Below are 12,424 nucleotides of genomic sequence, written 5' to 3' on the forward strand. Positions count from 1 at the left end.
TGGCTGATAAGTGAAGTGGACGAGGAAGTGGCATGAAACACACACCTGTGTGGTGTCGGGGGCCATGCTCTTCCTCTGTGCGGCTGATTTCTCCATGGCTTCACTAAGAGACTTGGCGTACTGCACCATGGCCTTGAGCTGAGAGTCCGTCAGCACCCACAGCAGGTCATCCATGACCAGAATCAGTTTTGATGCAATAACATTACAGTCTTTCATCTGGAAAAAGCATGGACATACAGCCATGAGGCCAAGTAATCATAGTAATCATAAGTAATGTTTTTTTAAAGAAGTCTATTCATTTCGCCAAGACCATAAAACAGTGAAACATTATTTCAATTTTAAATAACTTTGTATTTCAATATTCCTCTTACTGTTACATCAGGATGATTTATTGACTTCATTTTTTATTTTATTTTATTTTATTTTCATTTTTTCAGGTTTAAGAAGGAATTTAAAACCCAGATTTTCAATATGCTCCCTACTGCAGTGCATTTAATCTTGTATAATTTGACCATACTAAATGTACAGAGTTTATTTGCATTTGTTTTTATGTGAGGCCTGGATGCTACCAAAATAAAACCCTCTAATCAGCTGCCAATATTCAAACTAGAAACGTATCCCGGCTGCCTGCAGAGGTCAGAGCTGATCCACAGAAGAACAAGTGCTACACAAACTCTCAAAAATACACATGATAGTACACTGATCCTAAGCTGGACAGTTTGGATCTCATTTTGAACATTTAACCATATTTTTCTGTTTGAGCATGAAAAAGGAGAATGTGTGCATCCTTACCCTCCTCTTTAAAGAGACTCTGATCTTTGACTGGTTGGTGATGAGGCGTATGGGGGCGCTGACAACCTCATGTTCTGTGTTCTGGATGGCGTCCGCTTCAATCCTGATCATCTGCCAGCTCACTTCCTTAAATGTTAGGATCTAAAACAAATCATGGTGTTAACATATAAACACATACCTCATAGACTCCACAAAACCATAGGTATCTGTTGTAACCTCTCCACGTGTGGGGTCCAGGATGCGTGTGTTTCGGAGGTCACTGGGGGCCCAGCTGGTGTTAACGCTGTGGACCTGGAGCTGCGAGAGCTCGAAGGAGGCATTAAAAGCTTTGGCGCTGATGCGGATTACTATGGAGTTCACAGAGAGAGAGATGCCCTCCACAACCTTCTCCGCAAAACCATATTCACTGGCAAAGAGAGAATAAGATTACAAATAAACATATAATATTAGACTTGCAAAAATTTTTACACTACCACAAGATTTAGCCAAAAAGCAATATCTAACTCTTACAACAAACAAACAAACACAAATACAAAAATAAATAATATTTTCCATGGGTTTTTATGGCAGATTTAGGTTTTCTCTAGGTTTTCCATTGCAGAAGGAACCATTAAAAAACAGGAAGCAGCAGAGGAGAGATACAAATCAAGGCAGATAAAGCTGATCAACTGAAACTGACCTTTGACCCGACGCTGTTGCAATGGGTGATGGGCCGTTGGGAGGACGAGGCTCATCACAGGTGCTCATCTCCATGATGACTTTATCCAAAGTCTAAAAGACATGATTTAAAGTTGCAGTATTAAGCTGCAGAAAACATCTTTTATGCCTTGACAAAACAGCAACAACAATGACAAAAAAAACAACAAAAACAAAAAACTAAACTATATGGCAAAACAAAACAGCAAACAGCAAAACAACAACAACAAAATTCTGAAACAAAAACAAAAAAGCAAAAAAAACAAAAGAACAAAACAAAAACTGTTAAACAAAACAAAATAAAAAACAGCAATACAATACAACATAAAACAAAAAAAAATATTAAGTAATAAAAGACAAAATATTTAAAATAAAGTGTTATTATTATTATTATTATTACCAGAGTGATTGGATGAGCCTTCAGCTTGGTCCATGGGATCTAGTGCGCACACACACACAACGGAAAAATATATCTACAGTATATGCAACATTGTTCTTCATTATTAAAGTAAACAGCCTGTAATTAGGCACTGTTTGCAGTAGCTTTGCTTAGATATGATGCGTTAACTCATGTCTGTGTGGGTGTGTGTTAATAACATTGCTTTTTCTAGATAAAAACACACTTTAAAGATTGCCTTTATTGTATTCCTTTTATGGATATATTTGTGACAGCCAAACACCCTCAGAAATATAGTCAAATCAACTTAAGGATAATTTAAAGGTTCATAATTCACGTTCTTCAAATCTAATAATCTCTACTGGTTTGCTTAGTATGAACATCACTGCATTAATGAAAGGCCCTCACTAATTTAACTTCTGAGGAGTGTGTGTGTGTGTGTGTGTGTGTGTTTGTGTGTGTGTGTGTGAGAGAGAGAGAGAGAGAGAGAGTTTTTTCCAGTGTGTGTCAGTGAGCATTCAGAAGCACCTGGAGCACTGCCAGAGGATGAAAACTTTACGTTCCTCTTAAAAAGAGTCAGAAGGGGACAAGAAACACACATGCACTCATCTCTCAAGAGCAGAATGTAAAAAAAGCTGTATTTCATTTCCTCTGCACTGGAATATGGATGTGAAAGTAGAGAGAATTAAAAAGCTCAAAGCAACATGAATATTTGGCATTGAAATATACTAAAACTGATGTTAGGAGATCATAGGGAGCAACAAAAAAAATAAATAAAAGCTGAACACGGGAGAAAATAGCATAAAGAGCATTTCAAAGGCTTGATCTATTGTTGAGGTTCATCAAAGATAGTACATTCTTTCTCTCTTGTCAGTCATTATACAGGCGTGAGCTTCATCTAACCAGTCAGATTGCTGCATAAGGGCAGCACTTACCCTCAGAACAGCTGCGGCTATCGTATTTTATCAATACACACAATTACATCCATTGAGGTTTCATTAAACCACTACGTGGCTGAGCATGTCTGGACAAGAATGGAGGAATGGCCAATAATGGTTATGGAAAACTGCAGCAGACCATTAGATAACTGATGCTAGAGTGAAGGATGGAAAGGTCTACTCGGGACAGAAAGAGGAAGAGAAAAAGGGAAAAAAGCTCAAGGAGAAGTACAGTACAAAGTAAAATTACAAGATCAGCCTGTCTTGCATTAGCTCTATAGACCGAAATAACAGGACAGAGAAATCATGTGGTGTTTGCTCCTGTAACTAAAGCATCATCTACAATGTCAGGTTTTAATTACTACAATGCTTCCTGCAACTGTGGAGTCATTGTTATGACAATACTGAGCCATTAAAAGTACAACTATGTCTTTGCTCTATTGAGGTTTGTGTGGTCAATGTTCTGTCATAATTTGCTGTTGAGATTACAGAGCTCAGTCACTTTCTTCCCTCACCACAAACGTGCTGTCTGGTTTCCTAATGTTATCAAATGTGGTGCAAGACTTTGCTTAGTGTGTATTGCAGTGGGGATGTTGAAATATTTACTTATAAATATGATGAAAGCCAGTGTATATTGTTTAAATATATATATATATATATATATATATATAATAGGCATAATAATAATAATAAATTATTTTTATTATTATTTTATCATCATCATTATCATCATTATTGTTTTTATTACTACTACTGCTTCTACTTCTATTATTATCATTAATTCTAGCAGCAATATGTTCAAATGTGACTTCAAAAGACTCTGCTTATGTGTTTTGCAGTGATGTCAAAATATGTAGTTTTATATATGATGAAAGCCAGTGTATAGCATTTTGACAACATTTGATAACTATTGTGTCAGAGAAAAAAATGTGATGACTAGTATTACTATTTATTAATAGCCATAATAATAATAAATAAATGAATAAAATAAATAATAAAAACTAACAGCATTAATAATTACAAATTTATACTAATTACACTTATTATTTTAGTAAATTAAATTAAATTGAATTAAATTTATGCATTTAGCAGACGCTTTTATTCAAAGCGACTTACAGTGCATTCAGGCTATCATTTTTTACCTATCATATTATAGTAATAATTAAAATAATAATTTCAAATGATGGCTTCTGTAAATAAAATATTTTTAAGATTTTTTTTAATTGTCAAAATAAAAAATGTAACACTGAAAATTTAAATTAACAATTATTTTAAATTAAACGTGACAAGTGAATTTACTTCGACAACATTATCATGTACTTTATGAATGTTCACTAAAGATTTGCCAAAGAGTACATGTGACGTTATCAACTTTTTAAAGTGAGTCTTTAAGTAATCTTTAAGTGAGTTTTACACAACAGCAATATTGTCTATGCAGTCCTATAACGGAGTACAAGTCTAGAGAGCGGGGCTTAATTATCTTCCCAGCTGATTCTACACTACTGGTGTCAGAGGGACTCATGGTGATGATGTCATCAAGAAGCAGGGGCGTCCCTTACCCGGATGGTGGCCTTGTTGCAGAAGACTTTGTTAATGGCGAGCCAGGTGGGCAGATCCAACATGTTCTGCAAAACCTCCTCATCCAGCTCCAGGTTTGTAAGATGGCCCTCCCCTTTCAGAGTGCTCAGATTAATCTTATCTGGGGAGAGGTTCTTAGCAAACCTGCAGAAAAGAGAAAGAGAAAGAGGAACAAGGAGATATCAGGGAATAAAATCAGTATGATGAATAAAGAAAAAAGCACATTGCAGTTTTTCATTATGGTTTAATGACTCTTTCTCTTGACTGTAATTACAGCTTTACAAGCAAGCAGACCGGTGAGCTGTGCTGTTACAACCCACCACTTGAGAGCTGTGAGTTTGTGTGTGTGTGTGTGTGTGTGTGTGTGTGTGTGTGTGTGTGTGTGTGTGTGTGTGTGTGTGTGTGTGAGAGAGAGAGAGAGAGAGAGAGAGAGAGAGAGAGAGAGAGAGATTCAAATATCCTTAAATTCAGTAATGGGTTATTAAAGACATTACTTACTAGAAAAAGCTCTTTTCACTGAATTACACACACACACACACACACTTTTCATTTTCAATGGATAGCCACAATGAGCTCAACATTAATACAGCATTATATAATTAAAAAAAAAAAAAAAAAAGTTAAAATAATATTATGTTAACAATATACTAGGGACCAATTCTCACTATTACAATATTGGCGGTTTATTAGTATTATAAAGCACATATTCTGTACAACCATATTCTACATCCATAATCCTATACTTGAACTTAACAACTACTTTATTAACATTGAATTAGCAAATGTTTGAGGCAAAAGTCATAGTTAATGGTTTGTAATTAGCGAGAATTAGACCTTTAAATGTGACCAGTATTATTAGTATAATTAAATTAGAATTAATAATCAATATTTTAATTAATGACTAGACTATTTTATTATAACTATTATTATAACTATTATTATTAATTCACGATAAACTTAAGCCTTAAACTTTTCTCTAAAGGTGTTTGCAGAGTAATATTTCCTAAGAGAGCTTAAACCAATTCAGTTCAATTCAATTAAGTGAAGTTGTGTATATCGCTTTTCACGATGCAAATCGTTGCAAAGCAGTTTTACAGAAAATTAGGTTTCTACTATATATTTAGTAGTAGCTTATACATGGTGACTATGTCAAATTGATGTACATATGCCAGAAATGCATGGTAAAATTCACTTTATGACAATGTGTGTGTGATTCTGAATTAAATCATTTTAAATATATATTTTACAATTATTTTGACAAAAGAAATTAAAAACACTAAACAACCATTTAAAATGAATTTACTAGAAGTCATTCATTTTCAATGGAGAGTTTCAGATTCAACTTCAACTGTGTAGGCTTTATGAAATTATTAGTTTTATCCTGAACAGATCCTGCATGTGTAGAATGGACGGTTAATGTATAAAGAAAGCAGAAATAATTATTTACATCATTTAACACTGTAGCCTCAGGCAATCCAGAACTATTGCTGGTCATTTGTCTTACACTGGAAGCTATTCATTCATTATTCATCCATCCATCCATCCCTCCCATCATGGTCATTATGCGGAGGGTAAATGCTCCCACTGTTGTGCTCTTTTACTAGAGATGCAAACCATCTCATGGGTATAAAATGCGACCCCACCACAAACAATTAAAACAAATATGGCTGCCGACGGGGGAAAGTTGCTTTGGAGGTCACAGACAGGCCAGGTTTTTACATCTATGCCCTGCCGATATCCTATCCACAACAAATAAATATACGTTATTTGGAGCGTTCTATGATGTTCTTCTCAAAAGTAGTCACCCTGAGGATCCAAATGCACATCGTTTTCAGTGACCCGGAGCATCTGAGGAGAGCTCGCACAGAGGTCACGACCTTCTGTTTCTGTGTGCATTGATTTTTCAGTTAATGTTTAAGAGTGTTCCCGCAAGTGCAATGTTCTCCGCACAGCTCTCAGTAGCGAGGCTGATAACAGAACTCATTTGTTATCATTTCCTTCAGCTGTTTCTGCTCGGCGGGCTAATGACACAAACAGGTCAGGGTGTGGAAAAACCGGTCACTCAAAACCTATGATGTGGCCAAGGTCAATGTTAGCCTGGGCAAAAAAATATTTTTGTGAGTCATGAATAGCTTGAAGTTGTCGGATGGCCTGTTTATTTTGACCTTCAGCCTAGCTTAAACCCAGTAACACACACACAGTCGCAGTTTAACAGCAGCGTACAGTTCTCTCTTGAGTCTGACACATATTAAACCAAAAGCTAGACTAAAAATGATTGTTCCTTTAGGAGTCACCGTTAACCGTGTAATTAGGTCCCAGACTAGGTGTAATCTGCATTTGAGAGAACACCCTTAAATGGCTGGTTAATCCTGTTTCACAACTATCTCACTCTTACAGAATCAAACAATGAGCTCTATATAAAGAACCACGTGTATATTATTAAAGCCTAATAACTGAGAGACAAAACCACACTAACCACTTCAATAACTTCAAAGCTTCAAATACAGAGGCAGCTAAGTGTTTAAAACTGAGGTAACCAGTCTAACCACTGGCCTGGAAACCTAGAATCTACTGTACTTTAGTTTATGTAGGTAAAGTTAGAAGGGATAAAAGTTCCCAAAAACTGAATAAAAATGTCTAAATGTCAGAAACCGTGGCACTCACTTTCCTATAAGTCTCTTTTAATAATCCTAGGGCCGGTTTCATTAAACAAGTTAACCTAATAAACCAGGTTTATTTCAGTTAATCTGACTAATTGTCATCTGATTTGGTTCAAAATAAGTCAGACTAACTGAATAAGCCTGGTTTATTTGGTCAATCTGTTTTATGGAACAGGCCCCAACTTAATGCAGTATGAAAAAAAAAAAAAAAAAACGGCATGTAATTAAAATAATAATGCAATTATTATACTACTGTTATATTATAAACAATTAAATAAATGAAGGTTTATTATAATATAATTAATACAATTTATAATAAATAAATATAATAAGACAATACAATTTAAAATTAAATGAAAAAGTTAATTAAAAATAAAATAATAAACAAAAGATTATATGTACTTCAATTCAATTTAAAAGAAGGAATAAAAAGATTAAATAAAATTAAACTTATAATATAACAAAATCATATTAAACATTAAATGACATTATAGTATAAATATCTAAAAATTCTATTTAAAAACAAAATCTAAAATGATGTTAAAATAAGTTAAATAAAAAATAATGGAAATTATATGCAATTAAGATAAAATTCTTTAATTAAATCAAAGAAAACTAAGTGCAAACAAATTACACTTATACAAAACTGACTGTATAGTGATTTATTTTTTTATTAAAAGATGTGTGGAGGAAGCAGAAAAAAAAAAAAGTTGAATGGTGAGGAGGCAGGCAAATTTCCTTTATTCTGAGTCTCCACAGAACTGTGGAGTGAATTATTAAACCGCCGCTGTGCAATGAGCTCTGCGTGGGCTTATTCATCACTCTGTGTGTGAAACAAAACCAAACATGAGACAGGGAGTGTGAAAACTTCCATAGACATGCCAGTTCAAAACAAAATGTGAATAGTCTGGCCTCCGGGTTACGTAGCCATGCTCAGCAAACAGTTAAATATTCATTCAGACACGGCCTACCTTCGTTCTCTGATATCAGATATCACGTCCGTCATAAGAATGCTCCGTCACTACAGTGAAGAGATCGGAAGGATGCCAGCCAGGTGACATCAGGTACAGGCTTATATTTAACTACACCTGGATAATCTTTTTTCAAAACTGAGGTAAATACATCTTTATTTGGTTTTAATAGCCTATATTTGCTTTTAAAAGATAATTCAGTGTTGAAGAAGGTCATGTACAAATTAAAAGTTTATTTCTACAATGTCATGATGTAAACCACCATACTGCCCCATCCTAGATGACAAAAATCCCATTGAAAATGTATAACCAGGCTCCTACAAAACGAGCATTGTGTTAACAGTCAACACATTCTGTCCCAGTGATACCAGCACTCTTGAACTGATATGAGGGAAGTGTTTGGCCTAAAAGCACAAGACCACACTGTCAGAAGCACAGACACCCATTCATACCATCAACTATCACATAATTGGCCCAAAGCTCCATAGAATAAACTCACACATTAGAACATGTATGCAGTATCTGAATTAATGGGTTTAATTTTGCTGTGTGCATTTAAATATGACTACATGTGAAATAAAATTCATCTTCAACTTAACATACAAGTCCTCTGTCCAAAATATTGCTTTCTCCAGTGAAAAGGTTATCTTGTCTGAATCAGGTGAGAAATATGTGCAGATCAAGCACTGTCCAAAACAGTTCTGAACAAATACAGGTGCTGGTCATATAATTAGAATATCATCAACAAGTTGATTTATTTCACTTATTCCATTCAAAAAGTGAAACTTGTATATTATATTCATTCATTACACACAGACTGATATACTTCAAATGTTTATTTCTTTTAATTTTGATGATTATAACTGACAACTAAGGAAAATCCCAAATTCAGTATCTCAGAAAATTTGAATATTGTGAAAAGCTTCAATATTGAAGACACCTGGTGCCACACTCTTATCAGCTAATTAACTCAAAACACCTGCAAAGGCCTTTAAATGGTCTCTCAGTCTAGTTCTGTAGGCTACACAATCATGGGGAAGACTGCTGACTTGACAGTTGTCTAAAAGTTTCCATTGACACCTTGCACAAGGAGGGCAAGACACAAAAGGTCATTGCAAAAGAGGCTGGCTGTTCACAGAGCTCTGTGTCCAAGCAAATTAATAGAAAGGCGAAGGGAAGGAAAAGATGTGGTAGAAAAAAAGTGTACAAGCAATAGGGATAACCGCACCATGGAGAGGATTGTGAAACAAAACACATTGAAAAATGTGGGGGAGATTCACAAAGAGTGGACTGCAGCTGGAGTCAGTGCTTCAAGAACCACTACGCACAGACGTATGCAAGACATGGGTTTCAGCTGTCGCATTCCTTGTGTCAAGCCACTCTTGAACAACAGACAGCGTCAGAAGCGTCTAAAGACAAAAAGGACTGGACTGCAGCTGAGTGGTCCAAAGTTATGTTCTCTGATAAAAGTAAATTTTGCATTTCCTTTGGAAATCAAGGTCCCAGAGTCTGGAGGAAGAGAGGAGAGGCACACAATCCACGTTGTTTGAGGTCCAGTGTAAAGTCTCATGTCATCTGCTGGTGTTGGTCCACTATGTTTTCTGAGGTACAAGGTCAACACAGCCGTAAACCAGGAAGTTTTAGAGAACTTCATGCTTCCTGCTGCTGACCAACTTTATGGAGATGCAGATTTCATTTTCCAACAAGACTTGGCACCTGCACACAGTGCCAAAGCTACCAGTACCTGGTTTAAGGACCATGGTATCCCTGTTCTTAATTGGCCAGCAAACCTGCATGACCTTATCTCCATAGAACCTGGGCTCTCATAACACCTGAGCAGTGCCACAGACTGATCGACTCCATGCCACGCCGCATTGCTGCAGTAATTCAGGCAAAAGGAGCCCCAACTAAGTATAGAGTGCTGTACATGCTCATACTTTTCATGTTCAAACTTTTCAGTTGGCCAAGATTTCTAAAAATCCTTTCTTTGTATTGGTCTTAAGTAATATTCTAATTTTCTGAGATACTGAATTTGGGATTTTCCTTAGTTGTCAGTTATAATCATCAAAATTTAAAAAATAAACATTTGAAATATATAAGTCTTTGTGTAATGAATGAAAATAATATACAAGTTTCACTTTTTGAATGGAATTAGTGAAATAAATCAACTTTTTGATGATATTCTAATTATATGACCAGCACCTGTATGTCGGTGGATTTTGATGCGAGAGGACACCAAGAGATGAACTTCTTCATCAGAGGGAGTGTTATAATGGATTATGGAATGCAATTTTGGCCAGAAGAGATTTTAAATTAAGAGGCCTTAGTGATGAATTTGTTTCTTACAAACATGCAGCTTTCCGCTTCACAAGACATTAATTGATGAACTGCAGTCGTGTGGATTACTTGTGGGTTATTGTAATGTTTTTATCAGCTGTTTGGACTTTCATTCTAATGGCACCCATTCACTAAGATTGATGTAATGCTAAATTTCTCCAAATCTGTTCAAATGAAGAAAACTAACTCATCTACATCTTGGATGGCCTGTTGGTGAGCAAATTGTCATTTTTGGTTGAACTTTTTATTTAATATGTGGATGAGACACATTCAAAGTTACTGTAAACAGGTATGAACTACATTAACTGACCATTTTAAATTTCAAATATCAGAATGCAACTGGTCTATTTACAACTGGTCTATTTTGTTATAATATAATAGCAACCATAATAGCAGCTTGTGTCCCTGCACTCACTGGATGAATTTCAAAGTGTGGGCATCTCTTGAAAGAGATGCTTAAAGGAGATTATGCCCCAGTTATGGTGACTTATTAATCTAACGCTTTACGTCAAGGACACAGAAGGAGAGCTCTGAATAGCCCAGACGCAGCAGTTATTCACAGGATGACAGACGCCTGCATAGACCCTCTGCAAATGTCACAAAGATACACACAAACAAACATTAAACACACTCACAAGAGCCACGAGAGCGTACTCGGCCTCATAGAGCCGTCCTGAAATCTCCTGAGCATCTCCAGCAGATCTCAGAACAAGGTTTTAGACAAGCCCCAATCAATAGAGGTGCGTGGACAATTTCTGGGCAGGAAAAAAAAAATTGCATCCAATGGGAGTCATTAGAAAACAACAGCTGAGGGGCAGAACCTGAAGAAGGTCGTCATGGTGATAACGTCAACAACAGCACGGATAAACAGCATAGAAGAGGTAAAAGAGAACAGACGGGCTTTCCTGCAGACAGAAGAAATGATTGCTCTTTTTATGACCTATGAGCACTGATCAACCCAAGATATGAACCAGAATGAAATCGCTTGCTATTTAAACAAAGACCTAGGCGTGTGCCCAATAAAACATTTCATTAACTTCTTGGAGGATATAACATAGCATCTTTATAAAAGAAGCAGTCATTTTTAAAAAAGAAGCAGTGATTCATGTGGGTGTTTCAGACTAATTCAAACCATTAACTCAGCTTTCTGAACTATTAATTAAAAGAAACAACTCCTTGGAGTCAGTCACTGTATGATTGTGATTAACTGAAAAGAGACAGCTTATAAGATTCATTTCTTTATAAATCAGATCTTCTTTTCTAAATCAGTTTGTTTTGCATGCAACCTTATTTTAAAGGTGCTATAAAGCGATGCCGGGAGTCGTAACTTCTTGTTGATGTTCAAATTGTTGTCAAACAAAACGGAGGCTAGCTAGACCCTCCCTCCTCTTCATCCGTGCACTAACCCCCCAAACCCCACCCCCAAATCTTTCTTGTCGGTTAAGCCTGGTTCACACGGGACGATTTTAAAATTGTCGGCCGTTTTTCCAAACCTGAAAGACCCCACACACGGCGATAAAAAAAAAATCACACGTCTAACAGTTTTGGTCGTACAGTGTGTGGTGTGCAAAATCAACACATCACACATGAACTGATTTGACTCCCGAGCATTCCCAGGTCAGACGGGAAATCTCGCAAAATCCCTCGAGATCAAACGTGACTTCAGAGTAAACAAATCATGGCTGACGAAGAGGATGCAGTAGCCATAGTTTGTGCTTTGTTTTTAACCGAAAAAAAACATGGGAAAAACAAGAAAAGACGATGATCAAAGAAGTGGAGACAAACATTCACGGTGTTGCCACAGGTCGACGAGTTGGTCCTCCATCTCCGGACTTTCTGGTGCGCCATGCCGCCAGCTGTTTTGATTTTGTTTCCCGGTACTTCCTCGCCGCCTCGTCACCTCGCTTTCTGATTGGCTACACGCCACAGTCCACAGGCTGCGTGATCGTTTGTCCTCGGGGGACACCACACACGAGAAGAAATCGGGCCAAATAAATCCAACATGTTGGATATCCCCGATTTGAGATGGGAGCGGTCCTGATGTCCTTCCGAACA

General features: G+C 36.5%; 1 protein-coding gene across 4 annotated transcripts in view; it reads right to left on the reverse strand.

The window, feature by feature from the left end:
• LOC132105809 (bridge-like lipid transfer protein family member 3B) overlaps positions 1–12,424 on the reverse strand; it is a 33,458-nt gene that overhangs the window by 16,406 nt on the left and 4,628 nt on the right. For all 4 annotated transcript variants that reach the window (XM_059511225.1, XM_059511224.1, XM_059511223.1 and 1 more), the window contains exons 2-7: positions 4,383–4,545; positions 1,889–1,927; positions 1,472–1,563; positions 1,009–1,198; positions 793–933; positions 46–216 (exon numbers count right to left, since the gene is read on the reverse strand). In XM_059511225.1, coding sequence (XP_059367208.1) covers positions 46–216; positions 793–933; positions 1,009–1,198; positions 1,472–1,563; positions 1,889–1,927; positions 4,383–4,545 — 796 coding nt within the window. The remainder of the gene's footprint in view (positions 1–45; positions 217–792; positions 934–1,008; positions 1,199–1,471; positions 1,564–1,888; positions 1,928–4,382; positions 4,546–12,424) is intronic.

The sequence above is a fragment of the Carassius carassius genome, chromosome 26, assembly GCF_963082965.1.
Source record: "Carassius carassius chromosome 26, fCarCar2.1, whole genome shotgun sequence".
In the NCBI taxonomy this organism is placed as follows: domain Eukaryota; kingdom Metazoa; phylum Chordata; class Actinopteri; order Cypriniformes; family Cyprinidae; genus Carassius; species Carassius carassius.